Raw genomic sequence first — 20,599 nt, 5'->3', positions numbered from 1 at the left:
GCGATCTTGTATTAGATCCCGAATGAGACAGGAAGCCAGTGGAGGGAATAAAGAACGGCTGTGATGTGGTTGTACTTTCTCACCCTCATCAGGATCCTAGCGGCACTGTTCTGTACGTATAGGAGCTTCTGAAGGCTCCCGCTAGGAGTCCCGATGAGGAGAGCGTTGCAGTAGTATAGCCTTGAGGAAACGAAGGCATGGACCAGTTGTTCAACATCTGACAGGGAGAGTGTGGGACGGAGTTTTGCAATGTTCCTGAGGTGGTATAGAAGGAGGTTTTGCACAGGTGTTTGATGTGGGTGTCAAAGGTCAGATGTCGGTCAAATCTTACACCTAGGTTGATAACTGATGCAGAGAGGGGTATGTTTTGGCCAGAAAAGGTAATGTGGGTTATGGGGGATGACTGGACCTGGTTTGGTGTGCCAACTAAAATAGCCTCTGTTTTGGAGCTATTAAGCTGCAGGAAGTTTTGTTGCATCCAAGCCTTTATCTCCTCAAGGCAGGAGTTAAAGGATGCAGATGGGAAGGGTGATAGGATAGGGTATGTGTTTATATATAGCTGCGTGTCATCAGCCTAGCAATGGAATGATATGCCATGCTGGCTGAGTGATGACACGACCAAGGGGCAGAGTGTAAAGGGTGAACAGAGTGGGTCCGAGGACCAACCCTGGAGGGACACCACAGGTGACAGGGTGTGTCTGGGACCTCGCACCTCCCAAGGAGACGTACTCTGTTCTTCCAGACAGGTAGGACTGGAACCAGCTCAGGGCGGAGTCAGAGAGTCCGATGGTGTATTGGAGGCGCTGAAGAAGGATGTTATGGTCGACAGTGTCGAATGCTGCAGTCAGATCCAGGAGGATGAAGAGAGATGGGGAACCAGTGTCAGCCGCCATCAGCAGGTCGTTTGTGACCCTGACCAGAGCTGTTTCAGTGCTGTGGGCGGAACGGAAACCGGACTGGAATTTCTCAAAGAGGCCGTTTAGTTGGAGATGGTCCTGAAGCTGGGCGGCAACTACTTTTTCCAGCACCTTGGCTAGAAATGGGAGGTTGGAGATGGGCCTGTAGTTGGCGAGGACATCTGGGTCTAGGGTATTTTTTTTTAGAAGGGGTCTGATGACGGCAGTTTTAAGAGCCTTAAGGGAGCTGTTGATGACGTCAGTGATCATGGGAAATGTTCAATGTGGGTGTTAGCAGACATGATGCACACATACAAGGGCTTTCGCTGTGATTCATGATTTTGGTTTTTATTATTAATAACAATACTTAGGCATCATTAAACAAACAAATACAAAATAAGAAAAAATAACACTGTAATTGGGACACAGCTGCCTCTGTATAACTGGAGACGAGAGGTTGCTGGTTGGTCGGGGTTAGTAAAAAAGAATGTGGCGGTGGAATGAGGGTGAGTTTAAAAGAAGGGACATTTATGAAGAAGAGGAGTGGGCGATGGATGAGACAGCGGAGGATATGCTAGACTCAGAGTTGGATCTATGATGTGGAGACAGGAAAGAAAACTAGAGGACATGAAGACAGGAGAGAGCTTCTTATACATTACGGATAAGGCACTTGCTGTACAGACACATGTAAAGCATAACAATCAAACGGCAACACTCATTTATTGAATCCATCACAATTAACTTAACACAACACTTAACTGCTAAAAATTGTTTTTAATGTAATTTACCTCCTTAACATCAAATAACAGTACCTGTAAAACCGGTTTCATACACACAATCATACCTAAAATCATTCATTTAGATCAACAATTAAAACTCTAACCCAGGTACACAAACATAACTCATGCTACAAGGAAGTGAATCAAAGAAATCTGGCCCGTATTTGTAAAAACTGGAAATGGCTTATTTGTCCGATTTCATTAGATTTATTAAAACTCCTGAATTTCAGCCCACCTCATCCATCTTCAACGGGTGGCAGCATCGGCGTGATTCAAAACTAGACTGGATTGAACAGCTTCAAACCAGAGAGATACAAAATATTTAGCTTCCTCAAAACTAGCAGGAAGCTGTGATTTATATTGCAGTGTTAATAATGATAACCTTTGCAGGTTAGATATCAATTGTAGAAAGGGAATTGCAAATAAAGAGCTATGCTGGATGAAGAATACAGAACAGAAATTAGAAACAAGAAAGCACATTTCTTGATGTTTATCTACAAAACTGAGCCCAAATGTACTCTTTAAAACTTACTAGGCAGTTTTAATGGCAGAGGCCGCATTGGAGAGCAGAGGCACGGCAGTGCTACTGCAAGTTATTACAGTATTTAAAAAAAACGTGTGCAAAGACTTTGCAATAGCGGAAAACACTTACGTAATTGCATAGACAGAAAATTAGGGAATGAAATGCCCTATTGTCTCGCTTTCATTCTCTTTTGTTCTTTTATTAAAAAACAGAAAAGGTGCAAGAAATAAAGCAAAGCGTGATTAAAGTAGAAAGCTTTTTAAAAATGGCATTTTAACAGCCATTAGCTGGCTCTAAGGCACAAAGAACAAGGAAAGCTAAAGTAGAAGCAGCATCACCCTCCTCCTCTGTCCGTTTTCTCCCCTGTCTCTTTGAAATGGTGACAACACACACTGACAACTATACATTTTCAATAGTGACAAAGCAAATAAAGCCATGCCACTTAATGTAGTGTATATCATCGGCTGGATCTCCGTGTCGTCTAAATGTACGAATGAACGTGTGATTGTTTTTGTGTTGTGCAAAAGTAACAGTGTCAACTTTCCTCTGGATATCTGCTGTTGTTGGTTTTAAGGGAATGACTGGCCCCCCAATCTTCTTTCTCTCTCTTTCCATCCCTCCCTCTGGCTCCCCTACTGAGGGATATGAGTCCATCTCACATTCCTTCTTCCTGACACTTGTTTGCTTTCACTCTATCTTGCTGTGGTTGTTGTTGTGGACTGTATGACCATTCTGCACCGGCCCGTTCTTCCTCGTGTCCTTTTTAGCCTGCTCTTCCTCTTCTTCTGATTCATCCGTTTCATCTTTGTCACTCCTTTCATCGTCCACTTTTTCCTGGAAAAAGAAAGAAAAAAAGGGGGAAGAATATGTAATTAATCCAATGCTCAAACTGTACTGGAGCTCTGGCCAGTGTCAGACAAACTCAAACCATCCAGCCGCATGTATTTAAATGTGTGTGTGTGTGTGTGTGTGTGTGTGCATCTTGTTGTGCTCAAGATATTTTGTGCCTTTTTTTCTTGTTTATATAAAAACCAAAGGACAGATACTATGTTATCAATGTCTCCATTGTTAAGTGTGTGTGTCCTGTGATGTTGGTAGCTCTGAGGAAAACAGAAAGAGATACGACCGCGGCATCTAAAATAATATTTATTGGAAACACTAAAGGGGAAAACATATCCATTTCTGGTTTATAGGGGATCAAATTTTGCAGTTTTGAGGCTGGTTCTACTGCATATGGGAAAAAAGTTGTATTAAGCATGTTGTGCCTTTTATAAGGGGTCTGCATGCAATCTGATTAATTGCATCAACGTTACTTGTGTTAGCATCGGTTTGTTTTGAAGACTTAAGGTTTGATAATGAGCACATGCTGGTGTGGACCTCAGGCTCTCTCCAGTTAACAACTAATTGTACCTTCAAACCGCGGATTTTTATGATCATCGATATAAAAAGATACACTTACACTCCTACAGATTTTCAAATTAAATGAAATCTCAAAATGACAATCGTAACATTAAAATGTGAAAGAAGTACAACTAGAGAGTGCAATGCTTTAACTGTGAGCTCATATCCTCATCTATAACTGCATCTTATTTCACAGCTTACACTTGAAATAAATCTTCAGCACATTTTAGGTGTCAAGTCTTTACACTAAGACATTTTTTCCCGTTTCTCTATATTTAACAACTTTCCCTGACACTGACTATTCCAGCTTAATTGAATTCTTAACTTCTCAACCACTGTGAGCACTTTCACCTCCCTCAGAGCTTACACTAAAACTTCAATATCTTAGAGGAACTTTATTTAAACTTCAAAACCGTTTAAAATGTTTTACCTGGAGACTTTTAGTGAGCTGAACTGTAAGTATAATTATTGGATTATTAAACATTTTTTGTCTTATATCTTTATTTACGGAGATGTAAGTTTCAGATATTTTTGGATGTTACATCGTGGCTTTATGTTTCTTTGTTGGCTTACATTGTGGGTGAGGAAGCGGATTGCCATGCGTATGATGAGCACCGCCCAGAAGATATGAAGACACTGCAGAACCATCAGAAGTCCGTTGAAAAAGTAGTAGCCGAAGAAGGGTTCATACATGGTCACTGGGTAAATCCACGTACAGTAAATAATCCTGCAGAAGACAGAGTAGGAATAGATTGCTTAAATAACATACATATTTAAATTACGATAACACATAGAAACAAATGTTTGAAACGTGTGAGTGTACCAGAAAGGGAAGATGACCAGTCGACTGATAATGAAGACTGCAGCAAATACGATGAAGATGTAGTTACAAGCATTTCGCCACCCAGCATAGTTGAACATCTTTGCAGACTGTCAAGAGGGATAAAGGAGAGGTTGAACAATGTAAATGGCAGATGTTACCCCGATTCAACTTGATCAGGGTAACATGACAAGACAAAGTGAAGTTTCCTCCACAGGGTGGCAGTGTTTTCCATTCGGTGACTTTTATGGACAAGTCTTCAAAAAATGAATGTTAACAATCTAAATGGCTTTTCTTTTTGATAGGGACAAATGTCACTCTCACAAAATATGATGAGGTGATTATTCACATGTAAACCAAACCACTATGAATGGATGAGCATCTATGATCATATATAATAGAAATACATTTACCTCAAGGAAATAATCAGAGGAGTCGTGAACCAGCATGATGAGAGTTCCAGCACGGATATAGTTAACACACCAGGAGAAGCTGATGAGGAGGATTGTCGCCACATGGTGAACGATCTGCTCCTTGAAGTCCTACAGAGACGGGAGAAATGGTTGTTAAATAGAGAAAAGCAAGAGGCTTTCAGCCGCTTTCATCTTTTACTTTGTTGTGTGTTATTTCTTATTTTTGGCAAATTTGATTCACTCATTGTGTGTGGGGCGTTGTGGGAGGGAAACAAAATGAAAATCATTTAAGAGGCGCTACATTATAAACACAATATTATCATATATGTTATATTTATACTGTATGATATTCAATTTCCTCAATATTCAATCAATATTAACACCCCAAACTGGAAGTATATATATTTGAGTTTGCATGATTTTTTTGTTGGTTTGAAGTGGGAAATCCTGCTTAAGGATTCTAGGTTAGAATAATGTGTTGGAGAAACACATTGTTCTTCTTTTGCAAGATCTCCCCACTGCTGTGCTCAGCTGATCGCAGCTGAGCAAAGTCCAAACAATTTTATACACACACACACACACACACACACACACACACACACACACACACACACACACACACACACACACACACACACACACACACACACACACACACACACACACACACACACACACACACACACACACACACACACACACACACACACACACACACACACACACACACACGTATCAACGGTCTAATGTCCTGCCAACAGTCCATGCTAGATGTCAAACCGATCAGATAGTAAGAAAAGACTTTGAGTTCCTCTTTTCCACTAAGACATTATCTTAATGTCATAAACGTCTAAAAGTGCAATACTACGTTTATGAGAACAGTTATTTGTTAAGAAATATCATCATAATATAGTACCTTAATTAAATGTACTTTTTCATACATATTACTGCATTTTTGTTCATAATACATTCATTGATTAATCACTTTATTGTTGCAGCTGGTAACAGAGAAGCTGTTTTAATACTGGAAGGCTTAACTTGTAATACTATATCATAATTCAATTACTTTTCTATATTTTCTATTAATAACCTAAATGGGTCTAAATGTTTACAGACAAATGTGGGGTAAAAAGTACAATATATGACCCTCTGAGATGAAGTGGAGCAGAACTAATGAGTCGCATAAAATGGAAATATAATTACCTCAAAGTTGTACTTAAGTACAGTACTTGAGTTAATGCAGTTATATGCATTCTAGCGCTGGAACTATGGAGGAGAAGATATACATGACTTACTTTGCGTTTGACATCAGACGCCACACTGACGAGCAGAGAGCCGTAGAAACCCAGCTCAATCATGTAGTACCAATACTGAGAGGGTAGGAGAGTCTGTAGGAGAGGAAACAGAGCACATTCATATTGGGAATGAAGCTGCAACTAACCACTATCATCACTTTTAATAACTTATCTTGTTATGATTATTCTCTTGATCTTTCACTTATTAGTTCAGTCTACAAACATGTCAGAAATGAGCTGAAAATGTCCATTACAAGTTCTTAAAGCCCAGGTAAGATTGCTTGTATTGTGGGTCAAAGGCTCAAATATATATTAATGATCATAGAAGGCAAAGACAAATACTAATCATATCAGCTCTATCTAGAGCTCTGTATTTTTTCAGTACATTCCAGCAGTCAAAAATAATAATTTAAAGTTATATAATTAATCAAAATGCTGTTTTCAGCTTCTTAAATATGGAGATTTCCAGCTTTACTCTGTTTGATATCATATTTAACTGGATATCTTTGAGCTTCAGACAAAACAAGACATTTAAAGACCCTTTATTCAGAGAAACTGGGATGGACATTTCTCCCTTTTTTATTGGAACAAACGTCTAGATCTAAAAAATAATCTGCAAATGTATGGATAAATAAAAAAGTAGTTGCAGCCCGACGTTGCACCTGACAGACTTGTAGTTTATAGATGTGTGATGTCTCCCAAAAGCCAACAGTCATATATAAAATACATTTGGTTGGGTAGATATAATATTCTTTGAAGCAGACTATTTGATATTTCATTTAATGCCTTTTATTTGCAGACAGACACTGGTGTACATTCAGTGTATCCATCCCAAAAACGTACCAGCACAGGAAAGCCTTGCCACATCTCCTTCAGGTCATACAGCCAGGGTTTCTGGAAGGAGAGAAGCCATGAGAATGAGACAGCATGCTCGGCAGGTGTATTTATAATAACTGACTCAGCATGGCCATAAGTGAAGCCCTCTGACAGTGCAAGTTATCACAGCAAAAAGACGGACTACCATGGAAACTGTCATGTAACACTGGCAGGGCAGTCGACGAATGATCGTGTGAACATGAGGAAACGAGAGGAAGAGGAGGGGTCAGGGTTAACATGATGGTACTCACATCGATGAGGGCGGCCAGGCCAGCAATGAAAGCAAGAAGGTAAAAGGTAAATCTCCAACTGCAAGAGAACACACACATACAGACACACCTTCTACTCAGTCAATGGTGAAAAGACACAAGACACATTTTCTACCAGCAGACACAAAAAAACACATCACAAACACAAAGTGGCAAATGCACAAGAGTGCCAGTTGGAAAGAAACGCTGGGCTGAATGAACAGCCAGGACAAATCTGGTGAACTGCACTGAGAATGTCAAATCAGGACACACACATACACACTGTACATACACATAGACACCGTACACACTGTACAGTAATCAAACACGTGCTGACAGACAGTATCCCCCTACAGCGAGGCAGAGCAGCTCTCATACAGGTGTAAAGAGGGGATTTCACAGAGGACACACAGCGGCAGAGACAAACAGACAGAGAAACACATGAACTGAGAAGTGAACAGAGGCGTTCGGAGTGTGTGAGTTACACCAGTCTGGAGACATAAGGGAGAGCAACAGAAAGCCTGTTGTGTGCACACAAACAACAGATTGATTCATAAGAGAAATGTTGTAACACGCACAGGGATAGACACACCATAACCGGGAAGCAACATGCAGTCACATGCACGGCTGCACACAAGCATCATATGCAGAAGATACATCTTCTGGAATATCACCTTTCATGCTCTCATCATACAGCAGAGGCACACACACACACCAGTCTAATTCCTGCTCTTGCAGAGTTGATTGACAGTTCACCAAAATTATAAAAACTCGAATTGAATTTGCTGCTCAGATGATTATATTGTTTTATCTCTCAGGCTACATCCATTCAAGCATTAGTGGTCAATTCTGGAAAAAAAAATTCTTGTTGAAATCATAATCGATTCTTGTTATATTTTGTACTTTCAATTATTGTTAAAATATTTGCTCAGGCACTCTTTCAAAGAAATGAGCAATCCAATTTAGTCCGAACAGCTACTGACTTCATGGTGACATTGCATTTCTGTCAACTGATGTTTCCCTCCTAAAATTGTGGAACTATTTCCTTTGTTCAAGGGAAAACTGCTCACAAAGAGGACTGTGTCTTCTTGTACTTCTAGTGAAACGACACTTTAAGTCACATTTAAAGTTGTATGGATCTGTCGACACACACGAACGATGACAATGAAGCTAATGTTGACGACACTACAAATGAGTTATACAACACATCTAGGACAGTGTACATGCATATTACTAAACGTCCATGTGTCAATCCTAGTGATGCTATCTGCTGCTGTTAATGGCACTCCTAAAGATAAGATAAAGTGTCATATGTTGCCACGGTGTGAATGGTGCCAGCTAATGCTACCTAAGTTCAGTAGCCTTGTTTTATCAGCTAATGATACTGTTGGTTTAACTCTGTCTATACTCACACATCAAAATAACCAACAGTGTTGACACGGCCACTGTTGCAGAGACCCTGTGCTAATGAGTGAAGAGTGGGGGGGCTACAGGCATGCTACCATCTGAGTGGCATTGTAATGTGCATGTTAAAAATAGAGGGCTACTTTTGCCCTTGGAAATGTGCTCGTATAGCCAGAGGAACGCAAGGGTAGGCAGCTGTTTCAACCTGTTCCATAGCTTTACAGACACGTGTGCACTAAGTGCTGCAGGGATGACATATTTTTGTAGGCCAACCCACAAGTAAGCAGCACCCTGATTATCTTGAAAGGGAGCCAATGGGATTTTTCTATTGGATTTTGGATTATGCAAGGAAATAAGCTCTGTGGCACACACATTTGAATGATACATGGTTTATTCTGCAAAATAATATACTTACAAATAAACACCTCTTCGAATTTTTACATTTCTCATTTAGCCACTTGTTAAGTGTTTTGTATCATTGTGTGTGTGTGTGTGTGTGTGTGTGTGTGTGTGTGTGTGTGTGTGTGTGTGTGTGTATGTGTGTGTGTGTGCGTGTGTGTGTGATTACCTGGCCTCTCGAAACCTTTTGAGCAAACTGGGTCTGTCCTGGTTCCTTCGTCTCCTGAACCACCTCTGCACTTGTCTTTCTGAAAAGCCGGTCTGCTTGCAAAGACTTGCTATTGGCGTCTGAAAACAGCACAAAGGCCTTAATTAAGTATTTAATGTTCTAAAAACACACACAGCATTTCTAAGTGTGCATAGGGGAGTGCAAACATGTACCTGTTTGGGGTTTTTGGTAATGTTACAATAGTAGGACTCCAGTGTGCGGTTGTGAGGGACTTGGAGCCGCACTGTCTCTTTCACCCCGAGCAGAGAAGCTAGAGGTGTAGCCACCGTTCTGCAATCACAAGAAGGTTGTCAAGAATTTGGGTTAAAAGGAGATGAAATGAAGAGAGAGACAGGTATCTACATGGAACAACATACTGAAATTTGAGCTGATTGCAGAGTCAGATGTTTATCTGCAGTGTTTCATCGTTTTGGCACTGGTTAAGTGTTGTTCTAGTTTTAAGAGGTTGGACTCTGACAAAGCTGGCATGCCCAGCTCCCGAGCAACAGCCGACACAACACGAAACAACACGACCCGGCACGAGGGAACAGAGCGACAGGCACGATTTATTTACAAAATAAAACATTTCAAAAATGTTGCAATGTGGGAGTATTGCACTCATCTCAGAGTAAGATTAGCAACATTGAGTTTGTAAGAAATGTTTGAGATCGACTTGTATATTGTAGTAATACATATTGTTATGAAATGTTGAATGATATTTTACATCCAGCTCATTTTTGTTAATGAAGATGTCTTTATTTGAGTATGAAATAACCAAAGGGCAGAGAAAGAAGGAGCAGGAGGCAGCAATCAAGAGAAGAAAGAAAAAGTAGACTGGACAGAAAATGATGTGAAAATATAGAAGCAACTGTTTAAGTTAATAACCCAAAACGTAGATGAGGCTCACAGATATCCAGTAATGCAGTGTGAGAAACGTACTGACCTTTCAAAGATCTGGCGGATAATGAGGAATATAAGGGCGATGGGTAGTGCCACCCACAAGTCTTGGGGTTTTGCGTAGACTCTTCCATCCCGATCCTCCAGGTCAGCCCAGCCCAGGCCCTTTGGGAACCACAGCTGCTCCTGCCAGAACCAGTCGCTCAGCCCCGACAGCATCCTGCAACACAGGCGGAAACACAAGCAGTCAGCAACAACTCTACAGGCTTATTAGGCTGTACAGCTAAAGGCCCCAAAACCATAGATACACATGTTCAAGAGGTAGAGACCACACCCTAAAAAACATGGTACCACCTCAAATCTAGTCAATAGGGGCTTACTTTAGGGGCTTTAAGTTTTAGGCAGCAGCGAGACAGGCCTGGCTGTGTAAAGGGGAAGTCTGTAGTGTAGGGGAAGACATCTGCCATTGTGAATGTTTGCTCCCATGTAATTAGGAGAATTAGATGATGGCGCCAGAATTTCCCTCTCATTGGAAGCCTTCCTGTAGGTTTTTTTCCCTAATGCATATAACACAGAGCTCAAGCTGCATTCAGGGAACTCAGTTCAGGAGGCTCACGTCAGGGAGGAGAAATCAGACCAACAACTGAACTCGGTGCTTTCAACACCGGCGCTTTCCTAAAGAGTTGACAGCAGCTGCAAGACTTTTAATTGTATTCAAATGGTTCAGAGATGAATGTTTCTGCTGCTGAGTTCAGGGAGTGGCAGAGAACGAGAGTAAAAGAGAACTAGCATCTGAGGGATGTGAGTCACAGTCCATCCATGTGTGCTGAGCAGCGGGGACGCCCCCACACACTCCATCTCTGGAGTCCCCTAGCAGATCCACACTAACTCCCCTCCCACCCGCTGTTAGAGCCTGAGCCCTGTAACCACTTCACTTCCACTCCCATCCCTGCCCTGCTGCACCCAGCCAGTAATCAAGGGTTCCCAAAGCCATGTGGTATGCTCCCCCTCCCTCCATCATCTTTAAAATATGCTGCTGAAATAAGACTCGGATGTAAAGAACTCTGGCTCTTGGAGGGAGGGGAGCGGTGTGGTTAAACAACTTTGACAAGGACTTTTAAACAAAGATTAGATTAATGAACATTAAATAAGATTAACAAAACGAATACACTTTACTTTGAGTGAATTACACAGAGTTATTTTCCCTTTTAACTTTTAAGTATAGGACTTTATGGCTGCAATAATATTCATTACCCAATTTAAGCTGTTATCTATGGAAGAGGATTAGGGCCACAAGATTATTTTTTTGGGAGGATTTGAAAACAAAAAAAACGGTTTTTTTGGTTCTAATCTCACAATTCTGACTTTAATCTCAGAATTATGACTTTTTTCTCCCAAAACAAATTATGTTGTTTTGTTTTGAGATTAAAATCAGAATTCTGACTTTAATCTCAGAACAAAAAAAACACTTTTTTTTTTCAAATCCTCCCAATTTTTTTTTAATGTGGCCCTAATCCTCTTCCGTAGTTATTCTACAACATTGTACACAAATAAAAATTGCAAAAAGTGGCCATTTAAATGTCCGGGATCTGACCAACAGTCCAAACCCCCAAAGTATCCAGTTTGATATGAAGGAAGCTAATTAAATAAACATTTAATAAAACTGATCCACAGTATTAGTGGCCTTTTTGCTTTGAAAGTGTCTTAAATAATGAGTTGATTTATTTTTACTGAACTGTTCTTTGGTGGTCGATAGACTAAACAACGTTGCAAAATCATCGAGTTGCAAAATGTTAAATGCTGTTGAAACATACACAGATGAACGTGCTAGATTATATGTAAGAGTCTAACAGTAAAAAAGAAAAGAAAGATATTGTAGATAACCAGCCATTTTTCTCAAATGTCTTATATTTATATAAATTGCTCATTAGTTCTGTAAAAAGACTACAGCTTTTGGGTTTGGATAATTATACACCATCCTTCACTAAGTCAATCCTAAAGTTACATCCTATTGCTGCTCTGACAATGTCCATGAGACAGTGTCATGCTTGAGTGTGTTGCTTATTTTCCACATCATGTCATGTTAGTCATGGCCCCCGTTTCCTGTTGCAACAGCACGGCTGGCCGAGCACTGGGCTCTTCTCCCTCTCTCTTTCTCTTTCTCTCTCTCCCCCCTCAACTCAGGTGGTGGTGGATGCAAAGGGTGACATATTTTTCCCAATTATTTTGCCAACTCTTCCACTTCAGTAGCATTACATCTGTCTTTGGAGTGTCCTGCCACATCTTGTGAGCTCAGCTGAACAGCTTGTGCACATCTGACTCGAGAGGTAGCAGTGTAATGTAATCTGACAAAAATCTGAGTTAAGTAGACAGGTAGAGTGCTTTGACTTATCTGTGCTTTTGACATATGTTAATAATAACCAAATTAAAAACAAATTAGGTAATCAAACTCCGAATACACACATTCAGTCACCAAAAGGTAATACTTGCAAGTAAACCAGGACAATTTCTTTATCATTTTGAACGCTGTCGTGAGGAGGGGGTTTAGGATTTGTGAGTACCGGTATATTTCAGGGTTTCTACTTGAGATCATCCAGTGATTTCAACATGTTAACGCTCTTTTCCCCCCACAGCTTTCGTAACAATGCATTCCATTGGCCCACAGGATCATATGACCAGACTCTGACCATTTTAAAGGTCCAATCAAATTAAAGGATGCCTCTGGCAGGGGAGGGGGAAAGGAAGTATTGTCTCATCTGTCTTCCTCGATATGAGTTTATATTACAATGATTTTGTCATTTAGTAAAACAAAAATCTAACGTAAGGCTGGAAGAGCAAAGCTCCATGTGTTACTGACATGTCTCTCCTCAGCTCTGCCTGAAGCCTTCATAGACTCATAATCCAGTTTTAAAAAAATGGGAGCAAGCCTCTGAGTAAAACCTAAACAGACCAGTAGGAACCTGGTACAGAGTCTGGGAATATTTAGAGAATGTAAACATGCTGCCACCATGCCAAGGGAGCCAATCACATTCACTTTACATGGATGAAGAACTTCTTATGGAGTCTATCAGTCACACAATACTCTGTTTATCATTATGATAGAAGACTAAGTCGAAAAGATGAACATTAGTCACACGAAAGTAGCAGTGAGTCACTCATAACATACCATCTATGTGTGCATCACTACCCATTTACTCATATCCACCCATTCTTAAAGTAATTCACTATAGAAGCTGACTCATTCAAACCAAAACGTTTAAAGGAGACAGAACGCTTACACAGCAACAACATGGGAGCTAAGGGCTGAGTTGTCTGTATCTCAATTATAAGGGTCTGATAAGTCAGAGACAAAACAGCACATACTTTCAATTTACCTTTAAAATAAACTTTGATTCTATGTTGTGATGAATATTTAAAGCTAAGCTAGCTAGACACCAGGAGATAACAAGCAAAAATATATAATGTCGGGATTGTTTCATTTTTAAATATTAAAGAGTGTTGGTCTGCAGGAGTTCAGATAATGTTGAAATGATTATCAAAAAAAATTCTAGCAATTAAATAGAATTACAAATATTCCTAAACTTAACGGTTAAAATGATACCTTTTCCAAACTTTCAGGATTTTGTACAGACTCTGACATAGGAGCTGAAACAATGAGTCAAGCAATCAATTCACAAAACTTAATTTAGCTAATAGCGATTTTTTTCTGTCATATATAATAGCAACCAAATATATTTGGATATGGACAGTTGGCCTGTAGGAGATTTTAAAATAGATGTATTTTAGTATTTAATGGATCAAACTATTCATTGAGAATATAAATGGCAAACTAATCCATATTAGTAATCACTATTTGCAGCTTAGAAAAAAAAATGCTTGACGGTAACACCGGATGTGGTGTATATCAGCTCTCAAGGGCACTGTCACATACTAAACTGGCAAATACCACTTCCTTTTTATTTGAGCTAAAAAGGTAAGCTTAATAGGTAAGATAAGGTCTAGATGTACTTTGTTGTCTGTGAGGGGACGTTGTTCTTGAGCCAAAGTACTACCCACAGCTGCATTTAACTTAACAATTCAAAGCCAAAGGCACAGTACTAAAAGTATATCAACTTCCTGTACTGACATGCTTTGCGTCTTGTGGTCAAACATGGAGTTTGCAAATCACAATACTGACAAGAATCTGACATTTTGAATGCACACATTGTTGGATTAAGTGTCAGTTCAGGAGGCTGCATGCCCTTTGCCAATGGTCGATCAGCTGTAACTCAAGTCATGCTGTGGTCATTTTGAAGGGTGACTCAGACAAATCCTTCACATTTTAGACATTTTCTCTGGATCTGGTTTGACTGAACACAGTACAGTGTCATTTTTAATAGAGTACACGATCCTGGGGTTACACAAACACAGAGATTGCAGAAAATGATGTACTGTAAAATCACCCCAAGGGCAGGCAGCCAGTCTGTGGTGATCTGTTTCATCACTGTTATCCATTCGTCTGTTTCATAGATAGAGATCACAAGAAAGTCTTCAATACCTTTGACACTTATCTGTGACCCTCATGAATTATTAATGAGGAAATTCAATCAGTCAGCAGGCAGGCCTTTTCAGGAGGTGTGAGGTAATATTGTCATGTTGATTCTGACTGCAGTCGGGTCAATTACACCTTTTGAGTAAGTACAGCTAGCTACCTTCCCGAGAGCCATTCGATGGCCCCTGGGTATGTTAAGCTATTCTCTCTGTTGAGTTAAAGCTCTAAATGGTAATGATTCCTACCTTCACCTGACTTACTGATTAGTCAGCGAACAGAGCTCAGAGTAGAAGTTGTAATCATTCATCTACCTAAGTTAGGGAGAGATAAACCAAAAACTTAAGCACACAAGACCATTTCTTTCTCTCTAGAATGACAGGGTTTTATGGGGCTAACCTAACGTTTGACCTGGACGAAGAGCAATAAGAGGCTTTCTCTTCGTAATGAATTATTCAAGTGGTCTTTAAATTGCTAAGTCTTTTGCAGTTTGGGGAACAATAACTTTCATAATGAATTCATATAATGATTATCTATTGGATTGATTTGACTGTCTATGAAATTGGCCCCTAACCTTATCCAAAATATAATATTGACTGTAACCAGTGCAGAAACCTCCTATTTGAGAGGCTGGCACCATCAAAGGCTCAAATCCTTAATAAATACATTATAATTCATGGATGATCAAACATGTTGTTTCCTTGTTGTTTCAGCTCTTCTGTCAGTCATTCGTGGGACTTCAACCAATGATAAACATGTTTGACCTGGATGCAAAACTCAACAACACATGGCCACATATATTGCCTATTATCATCTCATAGATTTGAATACATTTGAGTGCATAATGGTTTATCAGGGGTCTCCAACACGTCGATCGCGAGCTACCGGTAGCTCGCGGGCAGCTTTTCAGTAGCTCGCCGCTCGATTATTGATTATAGCGTAGTAACGTTGCTTCTTGATTTTTCGGCCACGGCCGGACAATACCGTTTTTTTATTTTAGAATTCTTTCTGTCACACGAATATAAAATTGGTCGGTGACGCAGAGATCAAGGAACAGACGTGACAGCGGCTGGGCGACACCACACACGGAGCAGTCTGCTTTCTCCAGCAACACCAGTCCAGAACCAACAGCAGAATGACCCGCTCTGAATCAGGCCGCGTCGCTGCGGCTCAGAGACACACAGGGAGGGATTTGTGTTTTTGAAAAACACTCGTTATCGTAATGTCAGGTTTTTGGTGGATTTAATCAAGTCTTGGATTGCAGAGTATGAATGTCCTCTTGCTATTTTCAGTTGATAAATACGCGTGGACAGTTTGTGAAGGCAGGAGGAAAGCTTCCGCGATCACCGTCTCCTCTCCGTTCCTCCAAGCCCCGCCCCCTCCTGAAAATAATGAGCGACAGGCTGACAGTGACCCGATAGAAACTTTATTATTCACTTAATCACTGAAATATAATGAAGCTAACTTAATCTCATACATTCATGGGATTCATGTAACAGTAAGACAGAGAATGTAAGTGTGCACCCACATGCACTATTTTTGTTTTTATAATGCTGTTGTAAATACTCCTGTTGTCTGCTGTGCAGGACACAAGTCCTGTGTGTGATGCCACATTCAGGACATTCAGTGTCCTTTTTTTAACAGAAGACCGTGGCTAGAAGCTGCAGCTAGACTGCAGAAGTATTAGTTTTTTGTTTTTGAGGATGGAAAAATGTCACACACAGATATAGGGAGGCTAGACCTATACAATTAATTAATTATGGTTTATAATTTCATGTCAACACGAAGAAGAAGAAAAGATGGCTGCACTGTTCAGTGTCAATCCTGTGGAGATGGAGGTTATAAATCTCCAAAATCATGTTCAGCTTAAGTCTCAGCAAAACTCACAACATTTCTGGAGCCTTGTATACGCGCAGAAAACTATAAGAACATTCACCAAGCAGCACTGAACATGTCTGCTTTATTTGGTTCTGTATACATCCCTTTGTGAAGCAGCTTTTTCTGGCATGAATGAAATCAAAATACAGAACAAGACCGACTGATGAACATGTAAATGACTCTATTAGTGAACCTAAGTGGGTCCAGCATACACCTGTATGGTAGACTGACTCCATGCAGCGCCATTCATCTCACTAACTGTAAAAAAGAGTGAATGCACTTATTTTACACACGTGCCATTGATGCTTGCAAGGTGGTGATTAAGGCGATGTATTTACTATGTGGGCCATACTAAGAAGTGAAAACATTGTAATTTGCTCTTGGACATGTGTGAATCTTCAGTGAAGTACTTACTATGTTGTCCATATTAATATGTTAGAAATTGTCGTTTTCTTGGACCTTGATGTGAAGTTAAGATTTTAGATAAGCTTTAGGTATTGCAATTTCACACAATAGTAGCTTAATTCAACTGATGAGTGCTATGTGAATAAATGTAAGCGATGCGATGCAAGTAGCTCTTGGGCACTTTCATTTTTTCAAAGTAGCTCTCAGGTGGAGAAAGGTTGGAGACCCCTGGTTTAGGCAAATGGCATCTGGCTGCCACCGAAACAACACGTTTCCCCTCTGGCTATATTAGCCCTATGCACCATTTTTTTTTTAATTTACACTGTTTTTTCCCTTATAAATACCTGAGATATGCAATACCATAAGCAAATACTACTCTACTAAAGTTGTTCTGGTTGGACACTGAAATGCTCTGTTTCTTTATATCTATCTATCTATCTATCTATCTATCTATCATAAGGCTGAATTTATAGCTACCCTAACTTAATGAATTATAGCATGGTGCTCTTGTTAGCATAAATGAAGCTAGGATATAGTGAAAACTAAGTGAATACCATAATATGGATAGCAGGACATGAGGGTCTCCAAACTGGAGGAAAACAATCACTGTAACTATTATGTAAACAAAAAAGTGTCCTTTAAAGTAAGATAACCTACATGTGGTTACACCCAGTATATGTCTGCCTGTAATTCATTGTATTGTATCTGTAGCATGTAGTTACAGTGATAATGTGACATAATCTGCTGCTAGTTAGCAAACTTTAAAAGCGACCCACCTCAGTCTGGGCCATGCGCCAGACTCCCCCCATGTCTTCATATTATACAACAAACGTAATTAACTTAGGCTACCATCATATAGTTGCAGCTATACAATACAATGAATACGTTTTGCCATAAAAAAACAACCATAGAGGTTTGTTTGTTATGTTTACTTAACCAACTACATGAATGCGTAATGACGTGGGTAAGGATGCGCAGCGTCACATTAACGAATAATAGAGTCTATCATTACTTTCCCACATGAAAGTGAAACGGTACTTACTTTGGTGTTTTCCCCCGTAGTGAAGCGTGAAACAGGGCTCGCAATTAAGAAAAAAGTAGTGTATTTTTCCACGAAGTCGTCCGGGTCCCACCCAGCTAGCTAGCTACAAACCTAACGGTCCTGAGAGTGAGCCCAGACCGCTACTTGTGCTCCGCAGAAGGGCGCAGTTTGTGTCCAACTTTACTACCCGGACAGATTTTTACATCTTTCCATGGCGTACAAAGTTGTTCATTTTAAACAAAACACTGACTACGGTTACAACTAGAGAAGGTGTCTACAGATGGGACGATGAGTGAGATGCTGCTTTAAAAAAATGCGACCCGATATTTTTCTGCCAGGCTGTTTTTCTCTCGTCGTGACCGTCGTGACCCAGGTCTTTGTCCCGTGCTGGTCTCCGGTAGTCGGCGTGGTCTGCGTGGGAGTGTGGCCGGGCAGAGGTGGAGGACGGGCCGGCACGAGAGGAGCGGAGTGAGAGGAGCAGACGGGGGGAGGAGTGAATGAGGGGGGATAACGGAGAGGGAGGGACGCAGATGACGTCCAAAGCACATGAGAGCATTTGGCTGACACACACGCACGCACACACACGCACGCATATCCGCATTTTGTTTCGGCTCGTTTTTACCCCCCCCCCCCCTAACACTTTTATTCTATAGGATAATGGATAGCAAACATGTATTTTGGAAACAATCCTTTTTTCACGTTATTTAATATTTTTTTACGGATGATCAATTTTTTATCTCGGGTCACTCCATTTCACCGTAGCTGACCTTTGACCCGCTTGTTGCAAACGTAGCATTAACTACTGTTGCAGCCACTGACTGTGACTCTCAGCTGAAAGTATAACATACTATTTCTTTACCAATTATTTTTGTTGTAATTGTCAACCTTTTTCCCATGTAATAGTTCATATATGCTTGTCACAATGTGACTAAACATTTTAAAATACACAAACAAAGGTATTCTAAATATTTGCTTTCACATGGCAGTGTGTTTTCTTTCTGCTGTTTGCATTGCATCTGCAGGTTTTTCAGCCAAAGCAGGGTTTCAAAGGGGGTAGGAGGAAGGTTATCTGCTATCCTTGTGACCCTGCCATGAACTATTAAAAAAAAGCATGGAACTGGTTAAAGGTTGACACGCTGTACACAATGACAGAAAGTCTCACCGACCTTGAGCTCAACCCAGATAGTGACACTTTGAACAGATTCACATGCTCAAGATCAGTGAGCTTGACTCATTTGTGGCCTTAGTAATAATTAATAAAAAATATATCATTCACAAGCGCCTTTTAAAAGATCATTCAAAAGGTTTTTCACAATTTAAAACAATCCCAGTAAAGTATTCACAAATAAAGTAAACAATAAGATATAAAACTAGGAAATAATTAGTTCACAGTGTGTTTGTAAAGTAGGATAAGGAATTGATTTGCCAGACACCAGCAGGTTCATAGGAGTTTTTGTATGACTTTGGCAGCCAGGGGTTCAACATTTTTTTTATATTACCAACTGTTGTCATTTATGAACATTTTGTCATTATAGTATTTGACTTGAAACCACCTATTAACTCCCACAAAGGGCATCTTTAGGATGTGAAGAAAACAGTTTCTGGCATTAAACTTTAAAATATGCAGGATAAATACATTGGTACCACTGTGACGTGTCCTAAACCCCGGAAGTAAGTTAGCATTTTACAACTTCTGGTTCCTTCGACAAAAACCAATGCAATTTCTCCATAGGATTTTGAAAAATAGTTCGAAATAAGGTCTGTGGTTGACACAAATTGTAGAGACAGATCACGTTTTGTCTACTTTTATCGATAGATAGGTCACTGTGGCACTCAATATATAAATAATGTGCTGGTACAGGCTTTTACAGCTAGAAGTGTGAGACTTGTTTTTCACTTTCACGTTGTGGTATTGATTTAAGGACCTCATCTTAAAACCCACCTATTATTCTTACAATGGATGAAAGGCTGGTCTTACACACCTCCAGTTGACAACACCTTATTCAAATATGTGTATTTATTTTTTTATTTATCCTTTATTTATCCAGGAATGTCCCATTGAGATACAAGATCCCATTGAGATACAAGATCTCTTCTTCCAGGGAGTCCTGACCAACACGGCACGGTGTATGGGACTCTGTTCTGGTTCTTTATAATACAGAAACAAACTCCACGTTTCACTTTTTAACATTGGTTTAAAGAGTCTAGCCATTAAAAATAAGCACAGGGCTGAAACTGTTTTATGTGTTCATTAATTATCACATCTTCACTAATACATTTGCATGTTTTCTCTTCTGGTAAATCAAGGGAATACGTTTGAAGAGTTTACTGGAACCACCTTAGATGATAAAACGAAAACAGCATTTAATCCTGCTGATAATTAAGTAGCCTACTCCCATAAACGAATAAAGGAGATAACACACTTGGCACAACAGCTTATTATGGTGTCTGTCATTCTCAGGTTACATGCTCTCTACTTGCGCCCCCTTATGGTCAGAAGACAGATGTGCGCTCTCATTTCGGTGGCACTTGGGTGTTGAATCTTTCCAACGAAGATATGTGTGTAAAATAAATCATTAAAAATGTA

At 40.1% G+C, this 20,599-nt stretch overlaps 1 protein-coding gene across 1 annotated transcript; it reads right to left on the bottom strand.

Annotated features, from left to right (window-relative positions):
- Nucleotides 1-1,655: 1,655 nt before the first annotated feature.
- LOC117460605 (ceramide synthase 2-like) lies at nucleotides 1,656-18,510 on the bottom strand. The gene is made up of 11 exons (XM_034102151.2): nucleotides 18,013-18,510; nucleotides 10,206-10,379; nucleotides 9,436-9,553; nucleotides 9,224-9,342; nucleotides 7,255-7,312; nucleotides 6,971-7,021; nucleotides 6,128-6,220; nucleotides 4,833-4,961; nucleotides 4,423-4,529; nucleotides 4,173-4,326; nucleotides 1,656-3,032 (listed from the first exon to the last, which is right to left on the bottom strand). The coding sequence occupies exons 2-11, from the start codon at nucleotides 10,376-10,378 to the stop codon at nucleotides 2,886-2,888; spliced, it is 1,149 nt and encodes a 382-aa protein (XP_033958042.1). The 5' UTR covers nucleotide 10,379; nucleotides 18,013-18,510; the 3' UTR covers nucleotides 1,656-2,885.
- Nucleotides 18,511-20,599: the final 2,089 nt, after the last annotated feature.

Source organism: Pseudochaenichthys georgianus, chromosome 16 (genome assembly GCF_902827115.2).
Source record: "Pseudochaenichthys georgianus chromosome 16, fPseGeo1.2, whole genome shotgun sequence".
Classification (NCBI taxonomy): Eukaryota; Metazoa; Chordata; class Actinopteri; order Perciformes; family Channichthyidae; genus Pseudochaenichthys; species Pseudochaenichthys georgianus.
This window is presented reverse-complemented; position numbering and strand designations above follow the sequence as displayed.

Coding starts and splice junctions, on each gene's coding strand:
- LOC117460605 (XM_034102151.2), bottom strand. CDS start 10,378: ATGCTGTCGGGGCTGAGCGACTGGTTCTGGCAGGAGCAGCTGTGGTTC. Junction 6,221..6,970: donor GGCAAGGCTTTCCTGTGCTG/GTACGTTTTTGG, acceptor CCTCTCCTACAG/ACTCTCCTACCCTCTCAGTA. Junction 3,033..4,172: donor TCCGCTTCCTCACCCACAAT/GTAAGCCAACAA, acceptor TTCTTTTTCCAG/GAAAAAGTGGACGATGAAAG.